Genomic DNA, 19,583 nt, shown 5'->3' on the forward strand with positions numbered 1-19,583 from the left:
CCCCCCCCCCCCCCCCCCCCGTTTTAAAATACAAAGAATCAAAGACTGGGATATATCAGATGTATTACAGGAGAATTACAGCATTGTGAATCCAGATTATCTTGGCACAGACATTCATTTTTAATATCTCCCTCTATTGATTAGTCAGCTCTGTTGATTGGGAAAAGAGATTATAGATTCCTATGTAGGACTGATCATATTTGACACTCACTGAATGAGCACTGCTCTGCTCAAATATAGGAGCTCTGCTTATGGAGTAAGTAGCCCCTCCAGTCACTGAGAAAAACAGGTGAAGAGAGGTATAAACTTGGGACAAAAACAGAAAATACAGAGGTGGCTCTCTATTCTTGCCATACGGGAGCTGCTTTGTGCTAGTCCAGTAGTGTAAATCAACAGCAATGGCACTCAGACTGTTTCTCCTATTACAGAAAGCAGAGTAATCCTATGAGGACATATCTAGGAGAAACATGGCCAGTATGTCCCATACTCTTGCTACATTATGCTAGGGATAGCCAGACATAGTTATGGAATCAGGGGAATACTATGTAACAGTCTTTTTGCTCCCTCTCTGAGCTCACCTGAGTACAAGGCCTTGACCAGGACTACCTACAATTCTTAAACTACTTAATGGTGCCCCTAGTTAAATTAATTTCCCTTAGTGGCAGAAATGGGAGATGGCCTTGACACTAGTTCCTCGCTTAACTGAGGGAATGGGTAGTTAGGTCCCTGGTCACAGCTGTCTGCATTCAACAAAAAGTTATTCAACAAAATGTTAGGTAGTAAAATAGCTATTTTAGAGGCTTAGCCCCAAGAATGAAACTTAGATTCCTGTGTTAGGAGCCTAGTCTGCCTACACAGATTGCCTTCCTAAACAGTATGTGGAGATTGTCTCAGAGTGACCATCTAAAACACCAGTACGCTGAATTGGAGGTCACCTGGCACATGCCAATAGCAGTAGTGCCACAGGGTACCAGCCCTGGAAGCGGACTATGAGGAGACGCCAGAATCCCTGCTGCTACCCCAGGAGTCTTTACCACGATGGGGCAGCCCTGCACTGCCCCTGCCTGTCTGTAGTAGCAGCCGCGCACCCAGCAGTGCATCTGGGGGGTGGGAGGTGAGAGGAATGGTGCTCCTCTGAGGGAATTTGTTTCACAACAGTTGCAGCCCTGTATCCAACAGCACCTCTGGGGAAAGGGCTGTCACAAACACAGGGTACCCCAAGACAGAGATGACTATAGCAGGGTGCGGGGCCTTGACATAGTGGCAGTGGTGGCAGCCAGGAGAGGGGTGTTGGCAAGCAACTGGACAAAAAGCCGGCCTGGCTCCACGGGGTCCCCCAAAGCATGAGGCCCAGGGCAGTCATCCCGATTTGCACCCCCTAGGGACGACCCTGTCCCCAGAGCCATGAGTTTCCCTCTGCTGTCCTGATGCTTGTGCCCAGAAACAGTCCAAAGTTTGTCCTGGGATAATTCCTTATCCCTGAAAGCCTCAGCTCCACTGCCCTTATACCAGACCTCACAGCAAATTTGTAAATCCCCCTTTCTGAAGAATATTACTGTCCTGGAATATTACTCAACCAGAGGTCACTTTTTGCCACAGGCAATCAGTAAGGAAAGAAAACAGCAAAAGGATTTATTACATATGAGAAAAGAATTATACAAGAAAAAAATGACTATAAGTTTGGAGACAGAATGAAAAAGACAAGTAAAGATTTTACCCTCACATCTGACTACTACCTAGTCCTTCAGAGAGACCCACCAGTATATTTAGAGGTCAGCCTTCCTGCTGAGCCTGATGGCCCTCGCTGTTGGGGACCTGGACTCCTCAAAAGCCTGAGAAAATCCAAAGACCAGGATCATCTCACAGACAACCTCTAAAATACCTTTAAGGCAGCCCCCTCCTCTGCCTCCTACCCCCAGCCCCCCGCACTGTCCCAATTGCTCCTGAGTCACAGACTCTTCTAGAAATGTCTTTCCTACCAGGGCCAGCTGGCATTCCTCCGGCTAATGGGCCATTTCCCTCAGACATCTTCGCTATTGTACAGTGGTTTTCTCATTACAAGCAAATAATAACTTAAGTGTCCATCCCACCAGTGGCCTTTTCTGTTTGTGACTGGGAGTGGCACTTGTCTTTAGCCTAATAATACAATGGCCACAGATATTTAGCAGTTACGCCTATTCTCTTTTCCTTAAGTATACCCCCCTCATTTCCTTTGATTAAATCACGACCAAAAGATATATACAGACACCATAACCTAATCTATACAATGATAAATGTGACATAACTGGATATAGCATAATGCTGGCTGTTCAAAGAGAACACATGCACCATACTAGTATAACGCAAGAAAATCTGCATGACACCCCACAAACCTCCCAAGATTTGGTGAAGCTTGTGACAGGTGACTCCAAAGATGCCTGTGCATGGGACTGTTGTGCTGGATTCTTTTTCTCTGCTACTGCTTCCTGGACTCCTTGCACAGAAAGTAATGTCAGATACAGCAGCAGTGGCAGCAGTAGTGTTCCTTGTGCAGGCCTGGACAGGCAAAACTCCTCTTCCCATCTTTCCACCTCCCCCATGCTCTACAGTGGTCCATGTACCTCCACACCCCGCTGCCCTGCCCCTAGTGCTGGATGAGCTTGCTACATCTCTGATCATTATGATCAACAGGATATGGTGAGGACAGGCGTGCCCAGAATTTCTGCTCCTCTCTGGGGTTTAGCCTCCTGCTTCAAATACTTGGGATCCACCATCTGAAATGCTTTCCAGGCCTCCTAGTAGGAAATTCAGAGATGAATAGCTTTTGGAAGGGGTTAAGAACAAGCAAGGAAAATGCAACATGTGGGAAAATTCTGGAATTGTAATTTGATTGGTTAGAAAAGTTGAGAGGTTTATACAGAGTAATTTTCACTGGTAGCTGAATTTTGACAGGAAGGGATTCCTTCTTCAAGAAGTAAGAAATCGAGGTTTTTTTTAAAATCCCTAACCTAGAGTTGATTGGGATGATGCAGTTGGTACTTTTCCTTAAGGCATAATTGTAAAGTAGTAGGAGGAAATCTTGAAAGGCTAAGGTCAACTTGAAATAAATAGAGCCTTTTGATTTTATGGGTTCTTTTCTGAAATCATTCACTATCATGGTTTTTTTTTTTTTTTTTAATATACTGTGTGCCTTACAGTCCAGCTAACTGAAAGACAACTTTAGAGATGGCGGTGATATTATGAAGAATTGTACTCAAATAGCTCTTACTATTATACTTCCAGCCACATATAACATACAAGGATATCATGGTACTGTAAAAACATTGATGGCTTTAAGCCTCACAACATCCCTATGAGGTAGGGAATAATTATTTCTGATTCACACTTGGACAAGCTGAAGCACAGATAGTCCTCTGCATAGCCACCAATTTTTGTTTTTGCTGGGGAGAGAAAGGGATGAGGGGGCCTAAGATGATGGACATGTGGAAATTTTTATGCATTTCGGGTGACAGCCCTCTTCCTGAGGGGGCCAAGGCCCATGGGCCCCCATGTACTCTGCACCTCTGGTCCTATGCAATTACACAGTTTGCTTTTAGTAGAGTCAGGAAAAGAACCAAGGTTTTCTGATTCCCAGGATAGTAATTCAGTCAAAAGATCAACAATTCATTTATTGTTTTTAAATGCAATCTTTATCTTACTCTTACGAGTTAAGCCCTATAATCTAGTCAGCTCTCTTCTCTTTGCTGAAATTCTGAATAATAATTCTACATAGCAGATGTAATTTTGGCTTCTTTAGAAAAGCATCTTTTGATGAACCTTTTGTGTTTGCATTACATGGTAATATTGTTTGCTTATTTGTAGGTTTGTGGTGAAGGCATGGATTCCCAAAAGATTTTTTTTAAGTCATCAAATAAGGAAAATAATATGAGAGAAACCTGCAAATCCCTTATAATTATTTCCCACATATCTTTGGAATGTGGTAAGCAACAAAAATAAAGGATTAACAGTAATAAGGAAGGGAAGGAAGGCAAAGGAAGATGTTAGTGTACAAATTAAAAGGAGAATGGAAGATACATGCAACTCCTGTACTTCTCTAAGACAGGCAACATGATCAGCTGGGCTATCTTATATACTTTCAGTGAGTCGGATGCCATCAGTGAGTCAGATGCCATCAGGGGTATAAAAACATCTAATTTGTTTTCATAAATTACAGTATATTGTGGGCAACCACAAATAAAGACTTGTTACCAGGGGATACCATGCATGTGCCAAGACTGGCACACCATCAAGTGTAGAGAGATGGGGGAAGCAGAGGAAACAATCTTGGGACCAGCCCAAGAAATGACTACACAGGAACTGAGTGAAAGGAAAGAATATAATGTGCCAACCCAGGACCGGGGAAGATGAGGAAATCTGAATTCTACTGTGATTGAGGCATCTTTCAAATGCTGTGAATTCAAATATAGATATGTGTGTATATCTACACGGTCCACATATTTGTGTGTGTATATACACCCCCCCCCCCCCCCCACACACACACACACATATATTTATATATCCCTCCCCCGTATGAGGACCATGTAGATATTGCTATGCTTCCGAGAATCACAGTCTAAAGAAATATAAAAATGTGTGACCCCAAAACAAAATACTACCCAGAATAAAAATTAGATGAGCCTCTTGATAGTTTTTAATGGCTGACATTTCTCAAGAGAGAAAAAGGTATACACACTACCCAATGAAAGACAACTCAGTCCTGCAAACAAGTCCAGCTTCCCTGAGGCAAAGTGGGAACAAAGCAGCATGCAGCTTGTGAAGTTCTATGGCATCCTGACATCAAGCAACACACAGCACTTGTACACTCTCTCTACCTCAACTCCCAATCTATTCCGATCCCAAACAGAGGCACAGACTCACTTCATTCCTGCTGCAACAGCAGTGCCAAACTCTAATTAGCACATCACAGTTTATTTAAAGTAACTGCCGCTCCAAACAGCAAACTGCTTACATGCAGCAGCTGCCCACATGGAGAAAAAGAGAATATGCTCTTACTGCAGTAACTTGGACCCCTGTTCAGTAGCCTCCAGGATGTCTCACAATTGTATCTTGCTCCTGCTCGAGGCAGAAGAGAACAGCTATGCTTGCTACTCTAAGGTTCAGCAGAAAATAAAAAATCGAGTTCAGTCTTTTTGTGACAGTTCGTATCTCAGTGAAATATAACAGAAATCCACTTCAGTCTTTTTCTGGCTATTATACTCCCATTGCAGCGGCTGTTAGCAACCAAAATTCAAGATTTTTATTTTTTAAAGTGTGTCTGGTCCCTGCCACAAGCCATAAGACAACAACTGTTGTCATAGCTCCCAAGCTACAGATAGTTTCTCAAACTCAAATCAGCTCAACAAGCTAGTCGTACACCATAGTACTAAATAATGGCTTCTTAGGGCTGTTACAATTTAAAAAGACAGAGAGAAAAATAATAATAAACCCACCTAACATTACTTGGAGTGGGAGCAATTACAAAAATATTACAAATAGTAGAGAAGGTGTCATAAAATCATGGGCCCTTAACCCAATTTTTCCAGGAGAAGCTTGAAAAATTCTACCACAATCTTTCTTTCCCACTCCAATGCCCTCTTCTCTTTCTTCTCTGCCACTACCTCTCCTTTTCAAAACCCATCCATGTGCCTTCTTGCTCCATCTTACTTTCACTGTGGACATCCCTGGCTTTTATTCTCAACCTCAATACTCACTCAGATTAATTTCTCTCAAAATATGAATTTCTTTCGTATTACTAAGATGCCTCCAGCCCTATTTGTCTCTTTGTCTCTTATTTCCCTTCCTTAAGTGAGCCATCTACAACTGCTGCCTTGATTTCTGCTCACTTAACACCATCCTAAACCCTTTCTGATTTGTTTTTTGGCTTCAACTTTGTTGAAACTGATTTCACTAAATATTTGACTGGCTTGTTTCTGTGTATTATGACCTCTATCCCTATACTGCTTTTGACACTGTTGATGCCCTTTAAAGTTACTACTTCAGACAATCTTTCTCATCATTTTGTCCTCCCTACCTTTTGCGATATCATGCTGTCCCAATTCTTCTCCCTCCTCTCTGGCCTTCTTTCAGTGCTGAATTTGTCAGGTCCCTCTCCTTCCATGAATGAGAGTTCCACAGGGCTCTACCTTTGGCCCCTTCTCCTTTGGGGGCTTGCATCTGCTTGTTTGCTTTCAGCTGATACCTCTAAACTAATGATTCACAAATCAATCCTTATCCCATATTTTCTCCTACCATCTAATCCTACATCTTTTCTATCAGACATTTTCTCCTAAACTAAAAATGGTATAAACTGAACTCCTGGTCCTTCTGCCTCAGATCACCCTATTTCCCCACTTCCTCATTCACTGTAACTGTTGAACACAATGCCATCCTTTTTCACACTCAATGGCAGGAGACTCCCTTCTCAACCACATTTTAAAGATGTGGCTATTTCTTTTTGGTTAGAAAGACTCAAAGAATTACAGAGTTTGAAAGGCCCTCAATGGCCATTTAGTTCAACCATCTACATAGATTCTTGTTCAGCCTTTTTCATCTCTTATATCATTCTCAGTAATCTCCTCTGATGTGTCTTTGCCAAGCATATTATCCGTACCTTAAGACCATAAAAAGTATCCACAAAGATCATCATCTTTGCTGTTACCACATTGAAGTTTCTTATATTTACCGTCAAAGACTTGCATGACACTGTACCTGTAGATTGTACACCTACAACGTACCTGTACTATTTCTTTCACTGCCCACCAGAACCACTTTACCACTCTATCTCTCCAATGACTGCGTCCCTTACTTTCTTCTATTTCTATTGTATTGTTTGCAACGGTACGCCTCTTCTGAGTTGGTTCAAAAGCCCCATTCATATCTTTCCTTAAATCCCAATTCCACTGCAATACCTATCCATAATTACCCAACTGACAAATGGCTAGGCAGAGAGGCATATGTGGATGGTTCTGTATCTTTTAACTGTGTTAGTCTGAAATCAAACAGAAGGCAGGAAAGAGATGCATGTATAGACTAACTGAATCAGAGATGAACATGCATCTCAGCTTATGCATCTCTGATTTAGTTAATTGATAAGGTGCATCTCTACCCTGCCTTCTGTCACTTAAAAAAAATGACATATAAATAACAAAATGCAGCCTATCATCATCCCAAGCACTATGATTCTGTGCTGCATCCTTTTCCACTACACCGTTCTACTGGTCTTTTTAGACAATTAAATCAGCAATTTGTGGAAATTACTTCCTATGTTGTCTGTAGAACCCATAATACATTTTGGGTACTTTGGGGTACTCCAATAATATAAAGAATAACAACAAAAAGTTTTATTTTGCTATTTTTTATTGTCAAAGAAGGACAGGGTAGGTTTCAAGAATATTTTTCTTTGTACTTATTTACTATAGACCTAAAAATGACATGAGCTAAAATATGTCATTCATTTTCGAATCTTAATGAGGCTCTTAAGCTAGAAACAGACATTGTATTTATCTCTAAAAAAGTTGTGGCTGTGTTTGTCCTAGAACAAAAAATATCCTGGGATTGGTGTGTATGTACACTGCCCTTCTAATCAGGGTTTAGTGAGCAGCTGAATGCAGTTCCATTCTTCTACCATTGATCAAATGATGCAATCCCAGGATAGCTGTACAGATATACTTTGCAGTATCTCAGGATAAACTATTAGTACTTTTTATTCGGCAAACCTTTTTAGGATTTATCCCAGGACAATGGACGTGGATGTCTGTATAACTGCACTTTGCCCTGGGATAAAATGGTTGATTCTGTGATAAATGGAATGTCTGTTTGCAGCCTAACGATATTACCATTACATCTGTGCTGTAAATACTATCATAATACTAAAGTACATGAAACTAGAGAACATGCTGGGCCAATTCAACTATTGCAGTCCATAAAGTTACAGTAGAGATGCCTTTTACCCAAACAGTTTATTGTTTAAGTATACATACTACATTGCAATATGTCTTTGTATTGTAGGAAGCCTGTCTAATTTATACTACTCAACTGATGATTCAAGCCAGGGCTGTTCAACTCATTTGGACTGGCAGGCTGGATCCAGACCACAGGGCTTCTCACAGGACAGACAATGCATCATCAGTGGCAGCAGCAGTGTTGACCACTGTAAGCCAACATTTGCCCTGCCACTGAAAGTTGTCCCCAGTGGGGGTTTTAACAGGGAAATTCTGTGGCATTAACCCCACAGGTGCTAGCTACACTGAAACAGAGACTTTGGCAACTACAGGGGATAACCCTGCCACCACTTGCTCCACCACAGAATTGTTGGCTCCATTGGCCATGACGTGCTCATGGGTCATCAGTAGGACAGCCCTGATTTAAGCAATAAAATATTTTGCTTCTTGGGAATTGTTCCCTTCAATTAAAACAAATGAGTACATATCCTTGATTTTAAAAAGATCAAAAACATTACTCACAGAATAAGGAACTTTTCTAAACTATATTTTTATAGTCACTGAAAAATTATTATGGGTCCCAGCCTACTAGATTATGAGTAACTTGTCTTAGGCTGATTTGCACAGGAGCAGAATGTACTTAGTACTTGATAAGAGCAGGTACTGTCAGATTAACAGTCTATCAAAGAGAACAAGTATATTATGAATTTATCTTATTAATCACACATGCCTATAAAAACACAGCTTTGAGAAAATTAATACTTTGTTGGTTGTAAGAATTGAGGACAGCATCTTCAGTCAGAAAATTCACTGTAAGATTGATGCGTTTGCCTACCACCAAAACAAAATGTCTTCCATGTGAAAAATTAAACGACACTAGGTCATTTTAAATCAAACATTACTCACTGGATCTTTCCCCAACCTCTTCTGTAGTCTGGTTTGCCACTGGACAGCTTGCATGACAATAGCTTCCCACCTTCTTTCAAGATTTACAATTATCAGCTGCATAGACTGGTGATCTGCATTCAGATTGCAGGTCTCCTGGTCATCCAGGAGGTGTTGGCATAATCGCAACACAGAGGCTACCCCACGGCGCCTCTGTTTGATCTCACAACAAAGAGACTGCAGGAGAGAGAAAGATGACAGGTATCAGTATAGTGTCATCTATGATCTATAAAGTGAACTCTTAATTAAATGTTCCATTTTCTTCTGACAAAATTTCTGTTTCCTACTCATTGTTTCCCTGATACTTAATATCAACGCTTAATGATGAATTCAGATGATAATAATAATAATAATAATAGACATGAGGTTCCAAGGCTACCTTAAGTGTTCTGCCAACGAATACCATATGTAGCTAACTGCCTCAATGATGCTGAATGGATTATATAACAGAGTTTCACTCATGTATTCCAGTGGGTTGTGTCTGTGAAAATTAATTATTACGCTGACATCTAGTCATTCAAAAATTTTAAAAAGGATTTAAAGATTCTTCTCGGGAAAAAAACCCAAACAAAATGTTACTCATAGCTATAATCAGTGCAAATTTAGAAAATCAAAATGTAGAAAAATACATTTCTTGGAAGAACCATTAACCGTTATAGATCATGCAGCCTCTTCCTGAGGAAAACCATGCAACAGGGAAGGAAAGTGGTTGAAATCTTAACAACTTATAAAAGATTTCTAGGATATTTTATGCCCTGTAAATAAGCATAGGAATACTCTTGTAATACTGTCTATGTCTGAAATTATAAACATTTAATGACAACCACTGTATTTCATCACCAAAATAGTTTGTAATTTGTACTTTATTGTACAATTCAAGCTAATCAACAAGCCTTTGGCTGAGGTCAGGAACTATTGGTTGAGGTCCAAAAATGCTATGTGTACTCTGAAAACCTGTACAATTGCAGGTGATAACAGTGTAAGTTGTTTATCTCCCATGCCTGAATTGAGAAACATTTTTCCCATCTATGCAGGGCAAGATTTAGCTACTCTTCTCTATATGATAATGGGTCCATTATAGTATTTTCAAATGCTATACCCTACACCTGCATCTACACATTCAACACTGAATGAGGATAGCTTTAACTTGCAACAGTCTTTACAGGAATGCCTAGAATGTGGGTGAGAGCATCTGGCACAAATGTTGGAGGATGACTGCTTCAGTCTTGCTCCTGGCCATCTACCTTTTACAGCATGCTGGGATCTAGTACATGATTCCTACGTGGGGTTTGTGCTACTCCTGGCATTATGCTCTTCCATGCAGGACTATGTTCCATATGTAAGAACTAACATGAATTGTAACCTGGCAACATCTGTTTCCCTCCGCTGGACGCCACAAAAAAAGTGCATGACCTGTGAGAAAAATCTCAACTATCAACTCTATTAAAGAGAGTTCATTTTGTTTTTAATTTCCAGTTAATATATATTAGAAGAATTAAAATAAAGTCACCACAGCTTTCAAAGCTTTTAATAAATACCAATGTCTGAAAAAGAGTGATAACTTATTTGGGTGCTCCCTTCTAAATTTGCTTAAGAAAGCCACAATATTCTTTAAAAAAAGTTATTTAAGATTCTGGATGGTCCTGTCACTTTGGCTTAAAAACAAGGAAGATCTGCTTAGAAACCATGTACTTCCAAAATTTTTGTCCAAGAAGCATTTGTGCTTGTACAGTGTCCCTAAGCTGAGTAACTGGAGCAAAATAGTAGAATGCACATCTAAAATATATATCTTTCCATTGCCAACAGATAGTGTATAAGTGATTTTTTAATTCAAAGCCTTCAAGAAAAAATGCTGATTATATCCACAAACATAACTGAATTACTAATCTACTTTCACTGGCACAATTGAACTATTCTAACAGTTAACAGATTGCTTATTAATCAACAAGGGTAAACAAGACAATGCAATCTCATTTAGAGCGGGAGTTTTAATGCCTAAAAGTATTTGTGTTCAAAATGTTAATCCTGATAGGGCTTCATTAGATGGAGTCTTAAAATGATTAAGTGCATTTCATTGTAAAGTACATTGAGTAGTATATCAGCAGGTGGACATTTCATACAGATGTTCCACTTATTGATATAATGCATTCTATAGCTATTTAAATTACCCTAACTCTGTAATAGCCAGAATTCTATTATTTCTGTAATGAGAGAACCCTGTACCTTTAATATTTCTGAATTTTAAATAAGGTGAATGACAAATTCCCAAACCACTATTTATGGCAAAATATGACCAAGAATTTTATTATTCAATTTATACCAGAGCTGCATTTTCACTTATGTTTCCTGAACTTGCCCTTATTTATTTTCCTAGGGTTCATTACTATTTCCCTACACAGCCCTTGATGTAACCACCATGTCTGACATATTTCCTTTCAGATGCTGTTCATTAACCTAATATTACAACAGGAAAAAAAAACTTAGGTGCAAATAAAGCTGATGGTCCTACTTAACACTGTAAAAGCAAAGAAATTTAATATTCTAGTAGCTATTCTAGTTTAGTCTGATCCCAGTTACATCAGTACAAGTCTGGATTAACACAATGGAACTCTGAATCTGGTCCTGTAACCTTAATTCATCTTAACTATGTATGTACCTATGGCACACCTTATTACTATATGATCTTTGCCAGACCACGCCATTATACCATGTGATAGGATAAACCAAGGACCCATCTATTCATAAACAAAAATACATGGGATTAAATTAGGCCTTTATATGTAGATAGTTAGGCCCATGGTTGTTTTGTTTCAACTTTATTAGGTGTTATTATGTTTAATAGTAAAAGAGGACAGGGATGAAACACCTATTTTTAACAACATTTAAAAGACTGACTATAACAATACTTGCAGAGCCAGAGGACATAATCATGTAAAGGCAAACTTAAACACCATATAATTATACAGAATACAGTGAATTTAAAAGAGGTGTTATGATCTGTAATATACCATCCTAAAGAGTCATTATCATTATATGTTTCCTGTGACATGATATGCCACAGTGTACTATATCTATTCATAACCTACATCTGTTGAAATGGTTATACATAAATTGTGAACACAGTGATTGTGCACATGCAGTATCTGATTATTAGATCTTCAATATTTACTTTATTTTAAACAGCTAAGAGCTAGTCTACAGATTGAATTAATAACAGTCTCATGGTGAACACATTCATCACTTAACAAAAGTAAAGCAGAGAGCCAAGAATTTAAAAGTCTGAAGTTTGTGAGGCTCCAAACCCCAAGCACATGCCTGATTTTTGAAAGAGCAGAGCAACAGTTTCTGTTGCCCTCAGTGGGAACTTGTGTCTGTTCACCAGTTCGGAAAACCAAGAAGGTGGTTAAATATAGATTGAGACCCACCTGTGTTTGCATATCTTGGCTGAAGTTCTTTAATAATGTAAATGATCTTTCACAGTATGTAGAGAGATAAGAGTTATATATATTAGTACTGTTTAACTACAATGGTTATTATGAAGCATGCTTTCTTGCATTGTGGGTTCCTGTACATCACTGCTAAAGTTTTGGAGATCTTTCTTTCCTTTGTCTAGTCTCATTTGTAGTGTTTGTGGCTGCCATTTTCATGGCTAGAAGGGCTACTTGGGACTCTTTTTGCAGTCACTCAAAATAATCATACTTTAAATTATCTGAAAAAGTATACTGTTGAGTGGCATCCCATCAAACACTAGTTTTAGTCCACAGGCCAACAGTGCTGTGTCTGGAGTATCTAGTATCCTGGATAGCTCAGTAGTTGAAGTACTGGGTACATCTACATGAGATGCTTTACTGCACATTAGAATAATTTAATGTACAGTGGGCACATTTATATGTTCATTAATGTCCAGTGGTTACTGCACATTTAACTTAGTACTAAATAAATGCACAGCAACCAGAGTTACTGCACAGTAGAGCCAGCAAATGTCTTTTTAGTGACACTATTGCACAGTAGCCTAATAATACTGTGCAGTAGTGGATTAGCACTATCCATGCTGTGACGTACTACTGCACAGTGTTATTAGGCTACTATGCAGTTAGTGTCTCATGTAGATGTGCCTAGTAAAGTGTCAACTTCTACACTTGTGCAGCAATTACTGTGCAGTGTATTAGTCTAATGCACCATTTTCTAGTACCTGTAAATACAGGTACTAGAAAACTGATGCATTAATTAATGCACTGTACTGCATGTATAGATGCTGACCAGGAGCAAATTGTTCCCTGTCAGCCTAGGCAGCAAAGGGCTACAGCGGGGTATAGCTGTCCCAGCTTGGCAGGATGTTGCCTGCCAGGCATGTGGAAATCAAGACTCGTCCCAATCTTCACATGGTTGGGAGAGCTGTCCCAGCTGGGTGGACAGTTGCCTCCCAACCATGTGGAGATTGGGACAGGGGAATGAGGTGGGGCTGCCCGATCTCTCCTCCTGACTGGGACGGAGCTGACAGCTTCCTTCTGTCCTCCAGAGCTCGGGGCTAAGCCCATGTGTGTCCTCTGCCAACCTGGGCCATACATCTGGGGGAGCCTGGAGCTGCTGTGGGGCAGAGCAGGGCAGGAGCAGCCCTTGACTGGGCTGTTCCTGTAGGTCTCAATTTGCTCCCAACAGGGGCGCATGTGTAGCTGTGTGCTGGGGAGTGCTTTAATGAGCCTGAATTTTCTGCACAGAAAATTCAGGTGCATTAATTGCATGTGTAGATGGGCCTGGTGTCTCTCACAGAGCATGGTAGAACACTACTGCTTGACCACTAAGCCCCTGATTCAGCAAGGCACATGATTATGTCCTTAACACTAAGTATAGGAACAGCTCCAATGAATGTGATGGGACTAATAGTGTGAGTGAAGTTAGATGCATGCTTACATACCTTGCTGAAGCAGGGTTTTATAAAAGCAGTTTTTGAAAAGTGGCTATTTTTCCTGTTTAAAATCATTTTTAAAATGACTGAAAATTGTAAAGAAAACTGTTAAATACAAATTTACTTTGCCACTAGGCAGTGTGCTAATCTAGTCCAGTGTCTATGTCTAAGGAAGAGCAGACCAGTGGTCTTTCTAGCCTTGTATCCTGCCTCTGGAAATGTGCCCCTTAATGGGAGTATTGGGTGCTCCAAATGAAAGTTCAAAAAACTTCCTAGCCCAAAGGGGAAACTTCTGCCTGATCTCTACTGATTAAAAAAATTGTACCTTTATGCCCTGATTAATAATGCTTTATTTTCTGTTTATTTTTCCCCATCTAGTATAACCATGGCAAATAGCTGAACTGCTTTTGTATCATTTTTTATTCCTTTTCTTTAAAAAAAATCAACATTCAGACAAGCCTGGGAAAACTCATGGGAAAGTGTGAGAATGTAAGCTCTCTACCACCTTTACTCTAATGGCTGCTTCTTCTCTTGCTCTAATGGTATCTCTAGAACTCATCAAAATAAAGAGCAGGAGCCTGATTCACCTCTTTATGTCTGTAGCACAACTCTACAGAATTCAGGAGTTGGTGTAAAACTGAAGTAACATAATTGAGACACACCTTCTTTGTTTAATATGATAAATCAACATAATGTTTTTTAAAAAGTATTCTTGTTTCAAAGTTTTCTGTCAGTGGCTCTTTGAACTCTTTCTTTCTGCTGTGGTACAGCTTGCGATTTGTATCCCTACTGCATGAACATTCAGTATAAGAATATATATTAGTGAACAGAAAAGACAACCGATGATAACTCCTCAAACTAAAAAAGCCAAATGCCATAGCTGAAAAAATGAATGATGACTTGTTGTCTTTAAAAAAAAATACTGGCAAACCCTGGTGTTTTAATGGATTTCAAGGTTAAAAGAAAATGTCACCTAATATAGGAACTCTACTCAGTTGCAAACTGTGGGACTTAATCTATACTGAAGCTAAATTTTCTATAAGTATGCAGTGAAGTGCAAAAAATAGCAATTGAAAAATGACATGATTAAATGGCACAACATGCAATCATTTGCTCTCAATTATATCAATGTATCTTCTTCATTTCAAGGAGTCAGGCAGAAATATTGTTTTTTAAATGCCTCTATTAAATTGGGCACCAATAATAAAATAGATGAGAGTCCTAATAAGCTCATTTACGTAACATACATCACACACCACAACACTATTCTCTCCAAACGGGTTTGCTCATAGATTTGTCTCCATGTTGTCATCAGTCCTGGATATATTAAAAGATTTTAAAGGCATAATGCTGTCTGTATGACCATTCATGGGAAAACCTTTGTACAACTTTTCTGTTTAACCCTTGTGAGAACTTTAATGCTAATTATGGACAAAGTATTGATATAATATCTTTGCTGTCACATTTTATTAGGATGATGGTCACAACAGAATCTTGGACTGACATTTTAGAAATATCATCTAATTGAAAGTCAGAAACACAGAATGACAGTTTAAAGTAGATTATGACTTCTTTCAAAATAGTGAACCAGTTTTCTTTATTTAAAAGTCATACTTTTAATAGCATCAGACTCCGCTAAATTGCTACACTGAGCACATCCCTGTAGAACTGTATGGTTAGAGGGCAGTATTTCCTCAACAAGTTTGAAATTTAATCTTAATCTTTCTTGTGGATATTTCCACATTTCCAATGAAGACTTTTTCCTTCTATACCTAAGTCAAACACCAAGTAGATATGTTAATAGCATAAATTAAATACATTTTTCTTGTAAGGTCCATCTATGTCAGTGTTTATGTTACACTCATCACTATGGTATCTGATTGAATTCACTTTTAAAAAGAAATGCAAAGAAATGTATGTGCAACTTATATGCAAACAAAAATTACAAATAAAACAGAACTTTTTAGGGCTAAGAAATAGCACCTGTATTCTTTCCAGCTTGTCTCCTTTTGTATGGCATAAGGATTAATACACAATAACAAAATTGAGACGTGATGCTTCTCCTAGGCTTATTCCATGAAAGCTGTTATTATCACTGTATGACACATTCTTTAATTTCTTTGTGCCATGCCTTGTGTTGGGTTAAATACTTTTAAAAATGCTTGTTTTTTAAGAATATAGTTCAGTGGTCTGGTACTTAGTTCAAATTCATATGTAATTAGCAATATGTAGTATACTTTTCTTTGTAAATTAAAAACACTATTAAAATTCCAGACATATAAAACAATATGAAGATTAAGTTACTCTAAAGGAAACTATAATAGCTTACAGATTGCTTGTATCATTACTAAAATGCTGGTATCTATTACAGTGTCTCTCTGGAATAAAGAATGCACTTTTGGCAATAATCTCTTTTAAAAAAAGTGTCCATTATTGTTAAGATGCTCCTATCCTAAGTCTATACTAGTCTACAATTACAGAAAGGTAACATTTAACAATAAGAAAAAAAGGTGTTGGATGTAAATGTAGTTGCACATCTAAAGCATGAAATACCTTTCCAAAAGCCTTATTTCTTCTTTGCATGTGACAGAAGACCCTAATTAGCATTCATTTTCATATTAAAATATTTTAGAACTATTTACAGCAGATGCTGTGCTTTCTGGGTTAAAGTGCATCCAGGGATTAACCATTTCCAAATAATTAAGGGAAACAAAGATGGCAGAAGAAACCAGTTTTCCCATATGGCATTGTTTGCATTGCTAAAATTTTCCAGTTTATGCCACTTTTTCATTTGTATTTTGGAAAATTATCTCTATAAAGAACAAATTTTCATCAAATGAGTGGCAAAAAATGCTCCCAAAAATAGATCACCAGAAGGGTAATGGTATACTAGGTGTATCTACATGAGACGCTTTACTGCTCAGCAGACTAATTTGCTGCACAGTAATGCATCACTGTCTACACAAGTGCTGCAATTATGGCCCAGTAGACTAATTTACTGCACTGCCAGATAGTCCCATCAGATACAAGTGGTATCTAACAGCTCAGAAAATTATTGTGTTTAAACACACATGTAGACAGTGATGTTGGGATTAGCTTACTCTGGCTTGAATTGAGCCAGAGTATATTTAGTCATATTAATTGCATGTGTAGACATGCCCGCTATGCATATATTTAGAAATAAAACTTGAACTGCAATATCATTGTCCCTTATTAAAGTCATCTGTATGTATCTGATATTACTAACTTGGAACTTTTGCTAGCTTGAGTAAGTAACAGGTTCATCATAGTTTGCAAAACTTCTAGCAAATCTGGGTCTATCTTCAAGAGATGGAACAGCTTAAAACTTCCCATGGCAAGTTTCAAAATTCTGAAACCAAGCAGGCCTGGTAGGATAAACTAAAGTTTCTTTCAGTTTCATTTATATTCAAAACTTGAACTGTAATTTCCTCTACCACCACAGGCAGCCCAGCTCCTTCCACACAGTGCATGCAGTGCAAGCAGCCCAGACCCTGCCCCACCATGTGTGCAAAATGGGCAACCCAGGCCTCTTCCAGTGCACTGCCCCACCCCCAGAAGTGGGGGCAAGAAGCAAATGCTAGAGAGGGACAGTGAGCTCACAGACCCTGGCTGCCACTGCATCAAAAGCAATGAGGAAAGTGGCAGCCACCAGTTGGACACCCCTTTTTTATACAATAGTTTTCCATGTTTCCTGAGCTCAGACAAAAACAAAGCTCAGAGATCTCAGTTAGAGAGATTCCAATCCTTGTGGCAGAATAAAACAAGAGCCAGGCCAAAGAGGTCTCCTGTCCTTTTCAGTCTCTTCATTAGTAGAGAAAGGAAACAGGTGTGGGGGGTACCCCTTCTTTTGATCTGAGGTCCAGAAAAGTGAAGAACAATTGTGAAATAGTTCTTCTGTTTCTCATCTTCAGGAAGAAGGTATTTTGTTTCTTCCTTCCTTTCTTTTTTTCTGAAGAGAAAGAGTTTATCTAGGGAAAAGAGGTTGGTCTAATTTTTCTGAACATGGAAATAAAGAGAAGGGCACTCGAGGAGATACCCACACCTTTTCTCATTAGCACGTGAGTTGGGATTGTGGTCACATTGCTTAAATGAACCCTGTTGTTGTCCTCAGACAGATTTTTTCTATATATAAATTAGTTTATTTCAATATTTTAGTTGTCTAAATTAATACTCTCAGTTTTGATTTAGTTGAAATTCCATCCTTATCAAGTGGCATCTTCTTACCATAGATCTGAAGGTCTGAGTAAGCTATGGAAAGCTTTTATTCTGAAAAAGTAAACAGTGATGCCTGTGAAGTTTACGCATTTCTGAATAAGTTAGTCTCTAAGGTAATACCCTGCCCTACCTTCTTTCTCACTTCTATTCTACGCAGAATGAAGGCAGAATAATGCTTCAGTATTTGGAAGCATCCTAATCATGCAATGCTGCCAGGCACATGAAACATTTGATTTCTACCCTGATCCATCTGAGGAGGTGACTATTCATGTCTCTTAATTCCCCCTGTTATCCCCCCTTTAATTTTTACTCCTTCGGACCTACAGGGGTTGTGGAAAAGGAGAATGAGTAGGACAAGAGCAAAGAGTCTTCAGCTGTACTGTAGTTTCCCTGGTAAAGAGAAAGTATGGCATTCCCAGTAGCTGGGAGGAAATACAGGATAGGCATCTGTTCTGAGGGGAGACCTCACAGCCTACTACAAGATGGGAAAATTCTGCCTCTTTACAACAAAACAGTAGGAGAGTCATGCTGTGATGGAACTTACAGGTAGTTGTCTGTTTCAAGGATTTCCTCCCATTACCTTTATTGAAGAAGGGATGATCTAGACCATGGCACTGATCTGTTACTTTATTCCAGTTCTTCATAGTTGTGAAAGGCAATAGAAATTCTCATGGATGCAGTATTTGAGGCTGAAAGTCTGATCTTTTAATACAAATATACATTTTCTTCATAGATAAACTGATATCTTTGCTGACATTGATTTATGCTTTACTCTGCATATAATTCAATTAAAATCAATGGGATAACTGGTAGCGTATAATGGCACTCAGTGAATGGAAAGGTATTAATATGGTCCATGAGAGCATGTCCTTTTGGGAAGATGATCTATTGACTTTCAGCTAAGACTAAACCTTGGAAATCCATCCTGTGTTGAGGCCAAAATTAGGAAATGTGAACTAACATAAAGTGCAATATGTCTTCTGAGGCAAGACTTGGTATTGAATAGTTATTGTTTATCATCAGTATATTTGTATAGATCAATCTTGGTCTATTTTCAGGGAAAATGCATTTCTTTCTCTGTTCTAATCCGCCTTTCTCCTTCCTGGTTGCAAAAAAGAGGGAACAGCATCTTTCCAGACCAGCTTTCTAACCTGGTGAGGAGGTTTTTAAACTAGGTTCACTGGGAGACAGAGACCAAAGTCCTGAGGTAAGAGTGGAAATGGATGACCTGGAGGAAACACAAGCAGGAGGAGGCAAAAGTGGAGGCCTTCTCATTCTTCCTGAGAAAGTAGAGCAATTGACTCTAGTTACCTCAGCTGTTTGTACATGGATGCATGGATCCTGGGAAACAAGCAGGAAGAATTTGGAAGTCCTCGCACAGTCACGGAACTATGACATAATTGGAATAGCAGAGATTTGGTGGCATACCTCGCATCAGTGGAGTACTATCATGATGGGTATAAATCATTCAGGAAGGACAGGCAGGGTAGAAGAGGAGGAGGAGTTGCATTTTATGTAAGAGAGCTGTATGATTGATT

At 39.0% G+C, this 19,583-nt stretch overlaps 1 protein-coding gene across 2 annotated transcripts in view; it reads right to left on the reverse strand.

Moving 5' to 3' along the window:
- The window catches only part of AKAP6 (A-kinase anchoring protein 6), a 403,624-nt gene that overhangs the window by 37,759 nt on the left and 346,282 nt on the right, over window positions 1-19,583 (reverse strand). For both annotated transcript variants that reach the window (XM_019518909.1, XM_019518908.1), the window contains one exon: window positions 8,865-9,080. In XM_019518909.1, the coding sequence (XP_019374454.1) occupies window positions 8,865-9,080 (216 nt within the window). The remainder of the gene's footprint in view (window positions 1-8,864; window positions 9,081-19,583) is intronic.

The sequence above is a fragment of the Gavialis gangeticus genome, unplaced genomic scaffold (assembly GCF_001723915.1).
Source record: "Gavialis gangeticus isolate Ggan-Ray unplaced genomic scaffold, GavGan_comp1, whole genome shotgun sequence".
In the NCBI taxonomy this organism is placed as follows: Eukaryota; Metazoa; Chordata; order Crocodylia; family Gavialidae; genus Gavialis; species Gavialis gangeticus.